Genomic DNA, 17,151 nt, shown 5'->3' on the forward strand with positions numbered 1-17,151 from the left:
CTAGCTAACGTTAATTAGGCTAGGGGTTAGGGTTAAGTTTAGAAGTTAGGTTAAAGGGTTAAGGTTAGGGGAAGGGTTAGCTAAAAGGGTTAAGGCTAGGGTTAGCTAAAAGGTTTAAGGTTAGGGGAGGGGAGGGTTAGCTAACATGCTAAGTAGTTGCAAAGTATCTAAAAAGTAGTAAGTAGATGAAATATGTAAATTAACTAAAATGCTAAAGTTGTCCATGATGACATTTGAACTCGCAACCTTTGGGTTGCTAGACATTTGCGCTATATGCCCACCCATCCACCCCGACGAACCACCCTACTTTAGTTTTTGCCTTAAGTAACCATCTGTCTTATGTAACCATACCAAATGTAACCATACCAAACGTATTATACTAATTTGAGAGTCCCGGATGTACAATTACTTTGTTATGTCTAGTCTATGAGACCAGGCTGTGTAGTTAAGCTGCTTCCAAGAGATTGGAAAATTCAAAGATATTAGGATGCTGGGGCTATTTAAAATCAACAATTTGGTATATCCAGGCCTCCCCCGCCCACCCCAAAATCTTGAGTAATTAGTAGGTAGAGGCTCTTTGATGAAGAATTTTGGGTGCATAGCAATACAGTAGCATCCCTCAAATCTCTCCTATCCTTTTGTGCAGCAGGGTGATTATGCCTTTGTAATCATTCTATGCCTGTAAACATGACACAAGTCCTTTGTTATTCTCCCTTGGTTCGAGGGCGAGGAGATCAGACATTCTGGGCTTCAAGGAACAAATTCATTTCCATGGGTAAGTTGTTGTAGGCCATGCTGTTATTTGCTTGAAATTTCAGAGGGAATAGGCCCCTGTTTACACTTGGATACTTAACTGATATTCTATCTCCAAGCACAGGAAGAAAGCAATCTGAATCATCCTTCATTTGAACTTGTTATTACAACCAAATGAACAAACACTCACATTGGAAATTCAAAAGCCACAGACACAAACAGCCTATTCTCCCAATCGCAAAACATCTGAGAAGCATGTTTGGCTACTCTAAACCACAGGTTCTTAAGGGAGACAAAAAATATGGCCGGTTCTACTCCCAAGGACCGAGCATCAGCAACCCTCTTAGGACCATGTCCATCGTATGATAATGGAACACCAGCATGTTGAAATTAGCAGGTCCATTGGTACATCTTCTGTCTGCCTTTCCATCTTCTCTCCACACCAGCTATGAGCGCCCTGCGAGTGCAGCTGTCACTGTCAACAGTTCTGCGCTGCACGATATAATCTATTTTGACGCCCTCCTCCTCCTCCTCAGCAGCCTTGAACTTCCCCTCCTCACTTCAACACATCACAAACAAAATGCACTAACAAAGACCTGCACATCAGTCAACAACATCGATGCCTTCCCGACTTCTCCCTCGCTCATTCTTATGCATGAAATCTGAGTTTAGGTGGGGAGGCTGTGAGAAGGGGAGGAGGTGGAAGAGAAAAAAGGGGGAGAAAGCGGCCAGCAGCATGAGATGAATTGAATCCTCTGCAGGCCAGCGTGTGCACTGGTAGCCCCTGTTAATTAGTCAACGTCAAGACACATTAAGAGAGGTAGAGGGTGTTGCGCTCTGGCTGGATGGGGTTCAATCACTATGACTTTCAGTGTCAGGTAAAAGGAGCATTTGATGCAGAGGACAGGAGAGGTTGACAGAGAAAGATGTTCATTTGGTCACATACTCAACAACATGCTCAGCAAATTAGTTAATTTTTTGGTGTGGAAGCAATTGAGCAATTTCTTTTTTGAAAATGCTTTATTCAGTATACTCTTATTTATAATTTTAAAATCTCACACCTTTGTCAACACAAACACTGCTTTTCTGTAAATCATGTCTGATCACAAAACTTGTTTCTGTGAGGAATATAGCCCTCTATTCAACACTACGACGTTAAGCATTTCAAAGTGTGAACTTATTCCCTGTGGAACCAAAACAACTGATAAGGTGCTTATTTATGACATTTCCAGTGTACTATCTAAAATATTACAGGAGGAGGAATTATACCAAGAGTCAATAAAAGCATCCACAATTGTTCCTGTTCCCAAGAAAGCTAAGGTAACTGAGCTAAACGACTACCGCCCCGTAGCACTCACTTCCGTCATCATGAAGTGCTTTGAGAGACTAGTCAAGGACCATATCACCTCCACCCTACCTGACACCCTAGACCCACTCCAATTTGCTTACCGACCCAATAGGTCCACAGACAACGCAATCGCAACCACACTGCCCTAACCCATCTGGACAAGAGGAATACCTATGTGAGAATGCTGTTCATCGACTACAGCTCAGCATTTAACACCATAGTACCCTCCAAACTCGTCATCAAGCTCAAGACCCTGGGTCTCGACCCCGCCCTGTGCAACTGGGTACTGGACTTCCTGACGGGCCGCCCCCAGGTGGTGAGGGTAGGTAACAACATCTCCACCTCGCTGATCCTCGACACTGGGGCCCCACAAGGGTGCGTTCTGAGCCCTCTCCTGTACTCCCTGTTCACCCACGACTGCGTGGCCATCCAACTCAATCATCAAGTTTGCGGACGACACCACAGTGGTAGGCTTGATTACCAACAACGACGAGACGGCCTACAGGGAAGAGGTGAGGGCCCTCGGAGTGTGGTGTCAGGAAAATAACCTCACACTCAACGTCAACAAAACAAAGGAGATGATTGTGCACTTCAGGAAACAGCAGAGGGAGCACCCCCCTATCCACATCGACGGGACAGTAGTGGAGAGGGTAGTAAGTTTTAAGTTCCTCGGCGTACACATCACAGACAAACTGAATTGGTCCACCCACACAGACAGTGTTGTGAAGAAGGCGCAGCAGCGCCTCTTCAACCTCAGGAGGCTGAAGAAATTCGGCTTGTCACCAAAAGCACTCACAAACTTTTACAGATGCACAATCGAGAGCATCCTGTCGGGCTGTATCACCGCCTGGTACGGCAACTGCTCCACCCACAACCGTAAGGCTCTCCAGAGGGTAGTGAGGTCTGCACAACGCATCACTGGGGGCAAACTACCTGCCCTCCAGGACACCTACACCACCCGATGTCACAGGAAGGCCATAAAGATCATCAAGGACAACAACCACCCGAGCCACTGCCTGTTCACCCCGCTATCATCCAGAAGGCGAGGTCAGTACAGGTGCATCAAAGCAGGGACCGAGAGACTGAAAAACAGCTTCTATCTCAAGGCCATCAGACTGTTAAACAGCCACCACTAACATTGAGTGGCTGCTGCCAACATACTGACTCAACTCCAGCTCACTTTAATAATGGAAATTGATCAAAAATGTATCACTAGCCACTTTAAACAATGCCACTTAATATAATGTATATGTATATACTGTACTCTATATCATCTACTGCATCTTGCCATCTTTATGTAATACATGTATCACTAGCCACTTTAAACTATGCACTTTTATGTTTACATACCCTACATTACTCATCTCATATGTATATACTGTACTCGATACCATCTACTGCATCTTGCCTATGCCGTTCTGTAACATCACTCATTCATACATCTTTATGTACATATTATTTATCCCTTTACACTTGTGTGTATAAGGTAGTAGTTATGGAATTGTTAGGTTAGATTACTCGTTGGTTATTACTGCATTGTCGGAACTAGAAGCACAAGCATTTCGCTACACTCGCATTAACATCTGTTAACCATGTGTATGTGACAAATACAATTTGAATTGATTTGAACTGACTCTGGTACTGCCCAGTCCACCATTTCATAGAAGATAGACTAACATATGTCACAATTCCAATGGTGAAATGAAGGAGTCAGGTGCAGAGAGCAGGGTAGTTCCGAGCAAGTGGAATTTATTATTTCAACCAGAAATAATCTATGAGACGGCTACGCCACACAACAAAGGGCGCGTCAAAAAATACAGTCCAACATAAATTAGGACAGAATCCACTATATAAATCACCACCACAAAAAACAGAATAACAAGCCCGCACAAAAGTCGGCGGGCCAACTGGGTTTAAATAACACCCTAACCCTAAACACAAAACAGGTGTAACCAATTAGACAAACCTAAATGAAAACAGAAAAGGGGATCGGTGGCAGCTAGTAGGCCGGAGACGACGACCGCCGAGCGCCGCCCGAACGGGAAGAGGCACCATCCTCGGCGGGATTCGTAACAGTACCCCCCTCCCGACGCGCGGCTCCCGCAGCGCGCCACCCCGGCCTCGAGGACGACCCGGAGGGCGATCCGGGTGGAGGCGGTGAAAGTCCCTCAAGAGGGAAGGATCCAAAATGTCCCCCACCGGTACCCAGCATCTCTCCTCCGGACCGTACCCCTCCCAGTCCACGAGGTACTGCAGGCCCCTCACCCGGCGTCTCGAGTCCAGAATAGTTCGTACCATGTACGCCGGGGACCCCTCGATGTCAAGAGGGGGCGGAGGGACCTCTGGCACCTCATTTTCCTGAAGGGGACCAGCTACCACCGGCCTGAGGAGAGACACATGAAACGAGGGGTTAATACGATAGTAAGAGGGAAGTTGTAACCTATAACACACCTCGCGTTTATCCTCCTCAGGACTTTAAATGGCCCCACACACTGCGGCCCCAGCTTCCGGCAGGGCAGGCGGAGGGGCAGGTTTCGGGCCGAGAGCCAGACCCTGTCCCCTGGTGCGAACACAGGGGCCTCACTGCGGTGGCGGTCAGCGCTCCTCTTCTGCCGTTCACTGGCCTGCCTGAGAGAGTCCTGGACTGCCCGCCAGGTCTCTCTAGAGCGCTGTACCCACTCCTCCACCGCAGGAGCGTCGGTCTGGCTCTGATGCCACGGAGCCAGGACCGGCTGGTACCCCAGTACGCATTCGAAGGGCGACATGTTCGTTGATGAGTGGCGGAGTGAGTTCTGGGCCAACTCTGCCCACGGGACGTACCTTGCCCACTCTCCTGGCCGGTCCTGGCAATACGACCTCAGAAACCTACCCACTTCCTGGTTCACTCTTTCCACCTGCCCATTACTTTCGGGGTGATACCCAGAGGTAAGGCTGACCGAGACCCCCAGACGCTCCATAAACGCCCTCCACACCCGGGACGTGAACTGGGGACCTCGATCAGATACGATGTCCTCCGGCACCCCGTAATGCCGGAAGTCGTGGGTAAATAGAGCCTCCGCAGTCTGTAGGGCCGTAGGGAGACCAGGCAATGGGAGGAGACGACAGGACTTAGAGAACCGATCCACAACGACCAGAACGGTAGTGTTCCCCTGAGATGGAGGAAGATCAGTCAGAAAATCTACCGATAGATGAGACCATGGCCGTTGTGGAACCGGGAGGGGTTGTAACTTCCCTCTCGGTAGGTGCCTAGGAGCCTTACTCTGTGCGCATACCGAACAGGAGGAGACATAGAGTCTCACGTCCTTAGCCAAGGTGGGCCACCAGTATTTCCCCCGAAGACCCCGCACTGTCCTCTCAATCCCCGGATGACCCGAAGAAGGTAGTGTGTGAGCCCACCGAATCAATCGATCACGGACACCAAGCGGTACGTACGTAAGGCCAGTCGGACACTGAGAAGGCGCAGGTTCTACCCTCAACGCCCGCTCGATGTCCGCGTCCACCTCCCATACCACCGGGGCCACCAGCCAAGAGGCTGGAAGGATGGGAGTCGGATCGATGGGCCGGTCCTCGGTGTCATAGAGACGGGACAGCGCGTCGGCCCTAGTGTTGAGGGAACCTGGTCTATAAAAGATCGTAAATCTAAAGCGTGTAAAGAACATGGCCCACCTAGCCTGACGCGGATTCAGTCTCTTCGCCGCTCGGATATACTCCAGATTGCGGTGGTCAGTCCAGATGAGGAAAGGGTATTTAGCCCCCTCAAGCCAGTGTCTCCACACCTTCAGGGCTTTTACCATAGCTAGTAACTCCCGGTCCCCCACATCATAGTTCCGCTCCGCCGGACCCATCTTCTTAGAAAAGAAAGCACAGGGACGGAGCTTCGGTGGCGTGCCCGAGCGCTGTGATAGCACGGCTCCAACACCAGCCTCGGACGCATCCACCTCCACTATGAACGCTAATGAAGGGTCCGGATGCGCCAACACGGGAGCCTCAGTAAATCGTGCCTTCAACTGGTTGAAGGCTTCCTCTGCCTCGGCCGACCACCGTAGACGCACCGGCCCCCCCTTCTTTGAAAAGAAAGCACAGGGACGGAGCTTCGGTGGCGTGCCCGAGCGCTGTGATAGCACGCTCGGCTTTTTGGTTATTTTTTTCCCTGCGTTTTTCCCCTCTCTCCAGCATAAGGCGCTAGTCGACTCAGGCGCAGCTGGGAGTTTTATGGATCGCGGACTCGCCCGTAACAACATGCAAGCAGAATCCATGAAATGACCTAAAAATTCCATAGAAATAAACAGAGAATATAGAATCAAACACATACCAATTAATATTTCAAATTACATACAGTATTATCCTCATGAACGACTGACAAATGGAACTCATTACTTGACCATAGGCTTGAGACTTCACAGCGGACACTGAAACAGGACCTGCTTTCACACAACATCCTTCCATGTAGACTACTTAATTTCATTCCACAATGTTCATCTATTGAAGCAAGGAGGATGTTAAACTAAAACTAAGAGACATATTTTACTAATATACGCATAATAAATCTAGGTACTACAGTTAGTGTCCCTTTAATGATGAATAATGAATATCAAACATACTATGCCACCTTTTAGCATCATGAGATGAGGTTCTCGAAGCTAACAACAGGCCATAGGGGTATGTTCAGCAGCTCTACCCTGTTACAAGAGCACCCTTATACAAGGTCATGTACAGTATGTACCGGTATATACATTGCAAATGGGTTTTGAATGGTGTAGAATCTCAGCGATGGGATTTGCTGGGGAACCAGACGATCTAAAAGTCCCAAATCAAATCTGTTTTGGATCATTTCATTTTGTACACAAAGACACACAGCACAGTAAATACATTTATCTCACTCTCCACAAGATACATGGAACGGAATTATCCCTGTGTAGCTGAATAAAAAGGTGCCTCGCCATTCAAGAAACACAGGGCCTTGCTTTTACTGAATACATTATACATTTCCTATCAGCCTTTTGTAGTGAATGCACCCATCCCCACTAGGCTTCTAGTCCACATATTGACTAATGGAAGAGAACAAATCACACCGTGAACCACTGAAGTTTATAATATGGCTAATGATTGTAAATCCATTTGTCGAGGTGAACACTGCCCCGGTGAACTGATGCAAGCCGCTAGAGAAGGGACAGCTTTGTCAAAAGCAGTCAAGCTCCACCAAATATGAAACATCAAGGTCTCTTGCTGACAGTAGCGCAGCTGTGCACTGTTCATATCCGCTCACCTTATTATTTGTGCGTAAATCCTCTCTGCCAAGCGTCATGCTCGGATTCCAAAAACTAATTTAATTCTAGCTATGTGGCAGGGTGCAGGCAGGCACCTAGCAAGCCATGCGTTAATGCTTTAGCATTAAATGTGTGAGACTGCGATGCACTGTATGTAGCCTGATGAGCTACTCTGCAGCTCTCTTCAGGCCACTTTGCCAAAGTAAGGTTTCAAAAAACAACCAGGTAGACTAACACTTTTTAAAACGGTGGTAACATGAGAAGGGGGATTTTAAGCTTATGCGCAAATTTAAGTGGCACGTTTAGAGATTGCAAGAGCAATTTAAAAAAAATGTATTTAACTAGGTAAGTATTGCAAGAACAATACAAAAAGCACAATGTTATTTAAATTATAGATGTTTTAGAATACGGACAGAATATGTGCACAATACCATTTGAAGAACATATGGATTTTTTTTCTGCATACAGCTACCACAGGAAAACCATGGCACCTAACTCATACTTTATACCCGAGCCACAGCATCCACTATCAAAATAAGTCACCCAAGTACCATCACGCTACCATAAACTATTAGTGATTGAACCTTCCATGACTTCAACTGAATTGCATGAATTCTTGGACAGCCTTTGTTACAAAAAAAAAAGTTAAAGTAGTATACAGTTACATAAAGGTGTAAGTATTAATAGCTCAATTTGTCCCTGAACCTTTTACTACAGTGGGCTAAAACAGGGTCACAGTGTTTCTTGGTAGTCTTAAACAAATCTACTTTGAAACAAAAGTATACACCTCACACACATGGATACGGGCTTAAAAAAAATACACCCGTACCATGTTAGATATAGAGTTGAAATTTATTACATTTTGAGTTTGCATCCCAATATTACACTTTATATACACATCACAGAAGACTGAAATATAACAAAACCGTTTGACATAGAAAAACATAACTTTTGGTATAAAAAATGTTTGTTTATTCCTTATGAAAAATCTTAATAACATTCCACCCATAAGGCCATTAGGGAATTTGACTGCAGGAAGTGTTTTATTTTTTGACTGCAGAAAAGGCACCATTACTTTCCCTTGGCCTACCAGGGGGACCCATTTAAATTCACAATGCAGGTCCCTCTCCTCTGGGTCTCTAATTGACTCTACATTTAGCCCGCAGAGCTTGTTACAGAGCACTGGGAGAGAGGGGTGACGAGCTTGTACAGGCGAGGGCAGAGTGAGTGAGAGAGGGTAGATTGTATAGGGCACAGTGAGAAGGATGGAGGAGAGCACAAACACCATTACTGAAACATCTAGGAGGGTGGGTGGGGGGCACAGGGTATTGTGGACATGCTGTGCGTAGACTTATGGAAGTAAATTCTAAAGGAAAATAATCACAAGGCAGTGTTATAATTAATATTGTGCTGCATTTATATTCTAATGCCATTATCCAATTTGATCAAGCATTAAACACAGTCCATCTTGATTAGTTTGTACATTAATTACAAGCCAATATATCCATCTACAAACCAAAAGCGGACATGTTTTGGGAGGAGAAAATGCTTGACATTATATACCAGCTTAGGCTGTGGAAAACTCCAGGAAAAACCTAAATAAAATTGCATCCAGTGACCTTGAACACATCAACCTTGTATATGCAAGCCACTTCACACAAGGGTTTAAATAAAGACAGGGTTTTGCCTAAGCAGTGCAATTGTAAACTGGTAAAGATCTCTGGGCTACTTTGAGTAGATAGTCGTGCTAGGTTTGTCTGGAGTGCTACATGAAATAGCCATAGAAGCTCGTAAGCTCAACATTAACTACATATAGTATATTCAAATCTCTCAACATTGAGCACATTTCTAAATATGAAACTAACTTAATTGATCACATTTGACAAGTTACACTGTGTAGAATTCACTAATATTGTATATTTTGTGGTCTGATGTGAATTGAATAACCAATAGAGTAAGTATGTGATAAAGATTTGAAAGAAATATTAGCAATTTCCACACCACTTTGGTTATGGGCAACCAACATTTTTCACCTGTAATTCAGCCAAGAGGCCTTACAAGACAGGGTGGGCATTGGGTAAATGGAATCAAGCGTATTCCAAGGCAGTGCAATACAACTTGGGTTTTGTGTTTACTTGTATCCATCCCTTGCTAGCCTCTGCCGAGTCCCCAACAACCGGATGTTCTGGTTTTCAAGGGAAATGGAAAGAGAGCCTGTAACAACTTCCACTTTTGGACGTTAACAAGGCAACACTAACTTAATTCCTCCTCAACATTTACTGGATTGGTTGAACAGTGCAGAAGAGAAACTCCCGACAGTGTTTTTTATTCTCGTCAAGACCACTATGTAGGGGATCTAGTTTCAGGCATTTATTGTACACCTGCTACGTTAGGTTAATCCCTTGTGGGCAAAAACAATGACATTGCTTCTGTGGCAGCTAGGATATTTTCTGGTCATAGCCCAATGAGCAGGCAATGGGCCTCGCAGAAGAGAAAAAAGGGAGGCAACACCATTCCCAAACAGACTATTTCAAAATGAATAGAATTGCACCAATAACAGCTTTCAAACGGGGAGAAAAACTGTAGATATACATCACAGCAATGAATTAGAAAGAGCATCCAACTGTTCCAAAGTTCAGGTTTGAGAATTGTAGTCCCACTGTTGGTAAATCCCAAGATTGAGGTTAAGGTCAAAATTAATCTTTTGCTTGTTATTGTGTTGCATTTGTCAACCAACAAATAAGCACAAACGAGAAGATCTTCATATTATCCAACTTTATTACTACGTACATGTAAAACAGAGGACAGCATTGAACATTTGAGAAGAATAGAAAATCATTATTCTTGGTAAAAAAACATTTGACTGAATGGGAGCTTTATTCAAATCTACATAGTGAGGAAATGTTTTCAGGGATGTTTAAGAATATCAGGCATCTTGGAAGAAAGAATCCAAATCCTCTGTTATTTCTGCTGCCACCTCCTGAGGGAGGTTCCCTGGTCCTGGTGTTTGGTGAGGGGACGGGTTGGGGGGTTTGGTGGCGGGGTTGTCCTCCCGCTTCACTTCCACCTTCACCCCAGCCCCGGGACCAACTAGCAGCTTCTGGCTCTCCATGAAGTACTGGTTGGGGTGATTGAGTGAAAACCCAGAGTCCTCAATCTGTACACAACAGAAAAAGGTTTTGTTAGGTGTCAGACGGTAAAAAGAATACCTTGGACAGAAGTGTCAGAAAGACAACTCTGCTTCAGTTATTTAACTAATGGCATTGTACTGGTGTTCTGGCTTTAAAAAAAGTCTCCCTGATTAAGGCGTCAGCATGTTTCAATTCGGCTGGCGCCTAGCCGAACCCATAAAAGACCTTCGCTTGAAAAACAAGAAATAGAGCAGCAATAGTACTGTTTGTCCATTTTGAGACGCTGTAGCCAGTATACACCTCAAAATAGTCTAAGATAACAAAAAAATCTTCCATTCATTTTGACGTTTTTGGCGAGGAGATCTTAGTCTGCCAATTTTACATCTAACTAAGATGTTTGGTGCAGTATTTCTCAATTAAAAAATTTAAACGAGTATTGAATCCCTACTGACCAATCACCGATGAACAAAAACGCCACAAAATGTCGTCATAATATATGTACGAACTCTTGCGAACTTTTTACACTCCGAAGCATGAGGGCAATTTAAGTCCCTCACCTGCCATCACCTTGAGATCATTGTTCAATTCCTTTGTCTAGCGAGGCAAATGCAAGCTGACTGCTCGACCTTATTTGAACCAGCGTGGGTCCACATGTACGCCTACATATCTCAGCAGTACTTGATGGGAATAAACTCCTTACAAAAACATAGAAACAAGTTCCCTACTCATTTAAGAAAAAAACAAATTTTTCCTGTTAACTGTCCTGTCTCTGTTCACTGTCTGTGCATTAAACTTATTAAAGAGTGGAAAAATCTCAGAGCCACAGGTTTCACGAGTACAGAACTGTGCAATCCATTACACCCGGATCTGTCTCAGCATTACCACATAGCACTTGGCCTTCTGGATGTGACAAATGACAAATGCATAAACATGAAACAATCCGAACCCAAGATCAAAAACAAATCAATCTTTGAATAATTTTGCTGCTGCAGCACCCTCCCGCTCCCATAATCCGAGGTGAAGCATCTCGGAGCTTGCCATTTCATTACTCTTTCTATTGTTTGATTTATTGCTCCTGTGTAAATATTTAATCAGTGAAGTATTATATTTTGACCTTTAATAAACGCTGCCAAGGAGGGAGGAACAACAGATCTATCTGTACAAATCCACAGATCTAGAACCAGGTAGGAGATTAGGGCTGGGAATTGCCAGGTACATCACGATACAATATTATCACGATACTTACGCGGCGATACAATATGTATTCTGATTCTCACGATTCTATATGTATTTGCGAGAAAAAAAACGTCCAAAAAAGAATATGGCGAACAAGCTATAGGTTAAAAAAATACAGGCGTTTTGGCGCAGGTACAACTGACTAGCGCTAGTCAGTTGTACCTGCAGTAGCAAGAAATAGGTAAATATCAATAACATTGCGAAATGTGACTATCAATTTCGACCCCCATCACTATAGGACATGGCAGATACTTAATTCTCCCAGTGGCAGGTAAGGGAGAAACGAGTTGGTAGTCTTTGTGCCCCATGATGACTGTATCATTTAAAGATTAGGGGTCGTATATTGGTGGGATTGCCCATACCCCCCACACAAAATAACTATTCTTTCACAATGCGTATTAATGTCACAAACATGCATTTTGGACGACAGGACTAAAATATGACTCATGAATGTCATAAATGTGGATTTTTCATTTCGGAGGTGGTGGGGGGGTTCCATTTATCTTTCAAAGAGCACGCTGTTTATCAGAGCTGCCATCTTATTTATTCCAGGGGAATTATCCCTGGGACCCTCTGACTGTACAGCTCCAGGCTATTAGTCAGCACCTATGACCCAGAGCACCGTTTCATTCCTCCAGAGGGTCCAATGAATGATGATCTTGGAAAGCAATGACAGAGTTTACTGAAACACCATTAAGAGGCATTTAAATTGTTCTCTGTGACAATGTGAGTATATTACAACAAAGAGAAACAAGCCCCACAAATATTAATCATAACCCTTAGGTTAATTACCAAACGGATAAATTGCAATAGTGGACTAGATTAAGGACATCTATGATACTATCGAGTATAGACATATACAGTTGAAGTCGGAAGTTAACATACACCTTAGCCAAATACATTTAAACTCAGTTTTTCACAATTCCTGACATTTAATCCGAGTAAAAAAATCCATGTCTTAGGCCAGTTAGGATCACCACTTTATTTTAAGAATGTGAAATGTCAGAATAATAGTAGAGAGAATGATTTATTTCAGCTTTTATTTCTTTCATCACATTCCCAGTGGGTCAGAAGTTTACATGCACTCAATTAGTATTTGGTAGCATTGCCTTAAAAAATTGTTTAACTTGGGTCAAACGTTTTGGGTAGCCTTCCACAAACTTCCCACAATAAGTTGGGTGAATTTTGGCCCATTCTTCCTGACAGAGCCGGTGTAACTGAGTCAGGTTTGTAGTCCTCCTTGCTCGCACATGCTTTTTCAGTTCTGCCCAAACACCTTCTATGGGATTGAGGTCAGGGCTTTGTGATGGCAACTCCAATACCTTGACTTTGTTTTCCTTAAGCCATTTTGCAACAACTTTGGAAGTATGCTTTGGGTCATTGTCCATTTGGAAGACCCATTTGTGACCAAGCTTTAACTTCCAGAATGATGTCTTGAGATGTTGCTTCAATATATCCACATACTTTTCCTCCCTCATGATGCCATCCATTTTGTTAAGTGCACCAGTCCCTCCTGCAGCAAAGCACCCCCACAACATGATGTTGCCACCCCCGTGCTTCACGGTTGGGATGGTGTTCTTCGGCTTGCAAGCATTCCCCTTTTTCCTCCAAACATAACGATGGTCATTATGGCCAAACAGTTCTATTTTTGTTTCATCAGACCAGAGGACATTTCTCCAAAAAGTACGATCTTTGTCCCCATGTGCAGTTGCAAACCGTAGTCTGGCTTTTTTATGGCGGTTTTGGAGCAGTGGCTTCTTCCTTGCTGAGCGACCTTTCAGGTTATGTCGATATAGGACTAGTTTACTGTGGATATAGATACTTTTGTACCTGTTTCCTCCAGCATCTTCACAAGGTCCTTTGCTGTTGTTCTGGGATTGATTTGCACATTTCGCACCAAAGTACGTTCATCTCTAGGGGACAGAACGCGTCTACTTCATGAGCGGTATGACGGCTGCGTGGTCCCATGGTGTTTATACTTGCGTACTAATGTTTGTACAGATGAACGTGGTGCTTTCAGGCGTTTGGAAATTGCTCCCAAGGATGAACCAGACTTGTGGAGGTCCACAATTTTCTTTGAGGTCTTGGCTGATTTCTTTTGATTTTCCCATGATGTCAAGCAAAGAGGCCCTGAGTTTGAAGGTAGGCCTTGAAATACATCCACAGGTACACCTCCAATTGACTCAAATTATGTCAATTAGCCTATCAGAAGCTTATAAAGCCATGACATAATTTTCTGGAATTTTCCAAGCTGTTTAAAGGCACAGTCAACTTAGTGCATGTAAACTTCTGACCCATTGGAATTGTGATACAGTGAATTATAAGTGAAATAATCTGTCTGTAAACAATTGTTGGAAAATTTACTTGTGTCATGCACAAAGAAGATGTCCTAACCGACTTGCCAAAACTATAGTTTGTTAACAAGAAATTTGTGAAGTGATTGAAAAACGAGTTTTAATGACTCCAACCTAAGTGTATGTAAACTTCCGACTTCAACTGTAGGTTTTGTAAGTAAGGCAAAGAAGTTGAGTAGAGCTGAAGCCATTAGAAGGCTCTGATGGGAGTATTACCTCAACCAATAAAGATAATTTAGGCTGGTAACCAGAAACAATGTGACCCACCCACCCAAGGGTGTAGCTAGGTCCCTGCAGACACATTGTCCTTTGCTTGGCTGGGGAAGTGTTCTCGTCAAGAAGCAAAGTGACTTTCATCGGACTGACTTTCAAAGTGACTTTTGGCTCCAACTCTCAAACTAGCAACAAATGGGTCTTGTGAGTTCTAAAGTTTTAATGTGCAATGATGAAATGGAGTTAAAAAAAGAACACGACTATCATAAACGTGTCCAAAATAGGCTAGGTAGTCTAAAACCTTATTAAATCAGAATCTTTTTTTATCATAAATCTGTCCTTTAAAATATTTTTGGGATTACGGTATAAAGTGCTTTACATGTACTTTTCCTGGGTTATCAGATTGAAATGTGATCCGAGGATATTAGCTTCTCAGAATAAACTTTGCACCAGAGCGATGGCAAACATTCTGAAAAGTTTACCTCCAACATTCACATCAAAGACTGCTCCCTTCTCTCCTTCTCCGACTCAGTCAAATTAAACTGTCACATAGCAGATAGTCAACATTTACATCTTGGTGCTACGTGCCCACATTCTCATCAGGATTCTGTCACTTCAGCTGCGTTGAACACTGAGGGACAGGGGCACGTGTTAAAGAACTAATCCTGACTGACATCTCTAGATTATTGCTTTCTCACTGAAAAAAATAAAAAACGCCATCACTCTCCCCAGTCTATCAGTCTGTAGAGCTTCCAATTTAAATACAATAAACAGTGCAGCACGGAAAATCACGCGAATTGTCAACACGTATCGGAGACGCGCTTCCACTCATTTGCTTTTCCCAATAGCACTGACCCCAAAAATTATTTTATGGGTTGCTGGAAATAACACAGACGTATGTAAGCAATTGCTATGATCAACGTGCATAACAGCACACCCTTACAAGACAAAGAGCAATAAGAACAAGTTCTACCCTGCTTATTTCCCATACATTTTTTCTCCCTCCTAAATAAGGACTGAATATTAAAAGCCTTGAATGTGACTGAAACTGCTGATCTAAAGGTTCTCCACTAAAAGGTATTAGATCAAATAAATGTCATTTATTAGGGGCTAAATTCATCTAAAGTGCCATAATTAACCCATACAAGTTAAACGGATATGACAGCTAATGATGGATGTGATTACAGAGCTGGAGGCCCCTCCCTCCAGAGGCTTCATGCATATCCTGCGGGGCCCTTCCTCCGGTCCCCACAATAGCAGGCAGGCCGCCCCAATTACATCCGGCCCCAAATGAAAGCCGTCCTTACACTGTGCGTCAGTTCAAAGTACTTCTGGCAGGCCAGCTGATAGTGCATTCCCTTGACCAACTCCAGGATCTGAAAACAAGAAAAGAAAGCAGGGGGAATACAGAGATTAAAGAGGTGTTGGGGTTAGAGAGAGATCTTGAATTATGATTTGTATACAACAGGAATGTTGTTGCGTAAGAGCGGATTTGACGTTGACCAATCACGGTGACTAGCAGTTATAGATGGGTTAGCTGACAATATCACGAAAATGATGTGCGCTCTTCCACGGGGTTGTTAGCAAGAATGACAAGAAACTGCCATGTGGGGAATCTTAAGTGGCTCGTTGCAGATAGTTTCATATTGTTCTTGATACCATGTCTTGTTTTGAGGTATTTTGACTGGTTTCATGTCAATGCTAATATGACAAAAATTTGCAAGTTAGCTAACCAACAACTGTAACAATGTATTTGAGAAACAAGTGCTCATTGTGCAAATGTATTGATGTTTTCAATAAACATTGGAGACTATACATAGCTTACATATTGTCAACAATTTAGGCCATTCCTTATGTTTTGCCCCATAGTTGCACACGCGTTATTTCTGTTGCTGAACAACCAACCCGTCTATATGCAGTTTAAGGAACAACTTTACACGATGGATGAAGTGCTTGTGTTAAGGCCCTTGTGTTTTGTGGGTGCTAATTATGGAGCGACATCATAGTGTGGCTTTAAAATGAGGCTCAAGGTATTACTGGAAATACACTGAACACAAATATAAACGTAACATGTTGGTCCCATGTTTCATGAGCTGAAATAAAAGATCCCAGACATGTTCCATACGCACAAAAAACGTATTTCTCTTATTTTTTTTGGCACAGATTTGTTTACATCCCTGTTAGTGAGCATTTCTCCTTTGCCAAGATAATCCATCCACGTGACAGGTGTGACATATCAAGAAGCTGATTAAACAGCATGATCATTACACAGGTGCACCTTGTGCTGGGGACAATAAAAGGCCACTCTAAAATGTGCAGTTCTGTCACAACACAATACCACTGATGAGGGAGCATGCAATTGGCATGCTGACTGCAGGATTGTCCATCAGAGCTGTTGCCAGAGAATTTAATGTTCATTTCTCTACCATAAGCCACATCCAACGTCATTTTAGAGAATTTGGCAGTATGTCCAACCGGCCTCACAACCGCAGACCTCGTGTATGGCGTCATGTGGGCGAGTGGTTTGCTGATGTCAACATTGTGAACAGACTGCCTTATGGTGGCGGTGGGGTTATGGTATGGGCAGGCATAAGCTATAGACAACGAACAAGCAATTTGAATGCACAGAGATACCGTGACGAGATCCTGAGGCCCATTTTCGTGCCATTCATCTGCTGCCATCACCTCATGTTTCAGCATTATAATGCACAGCCCTATCTCACAAGGATCTGTACACACTTTCTGGAAGCTGAATGAGGTCCCAGTTCTTCCATGGCCTGCATACTTACCATTCATGTCACCCATTGAGCATGTTTGGGATGCTGTGGATCGACGTGTACGACAGTGTA

The 17,151-nt window shown here is 43.8% G+C and overlaps 1 protein-coding gene across 1 annotated transcript in view; it reads right to left on the reverse strand.

Annotated features, from left to right (window-relative positions):
• Nucleotides 1–10,128: 10,128 nt before the first annotated feature.
• LOC120045661 (DNA primase large subunit-like) overlaps nucleotides 10,129–17,151 on the reverse strand; it is a 114,570-nt gene continuing 107,547 nt past the window's right edge. The window contains exons 13-14 of the mRNA XM_038990591.1: nucleotides 15,610–15,678; nucleotides 10,129–10,525 (exon numbers count right to left, since the gene is read on the reverse strand). Coding sequence (XP_038846519.1) covers nucleotides 10,295–10,525; nucleotides 15,610–15,678 — 300 coding nt within the window. The 3' untranslated portion in view covers nucleotides 10,129–10,294. The remainder of the gene's footprint in view (nucleotides 10,526–15,609; nucleotides 15,679–17,151) is intronic.

Source organism: Salvelinus namaycush, chromosome 4 (genome assembly GCF_016432855.1).
Source record: "Salvelinus namaycush isolate Seneca chromosome 4, SaNama_1.0, whole genome shotgun sequence".
NCBI classification, from domain to species: domain Eukaryota; kingdom Metazoa; phylum Chordata; class Actinopteri; order Salmoniformes; family Salmonidae; genus Salvelinus; species Salvelinus namaycush.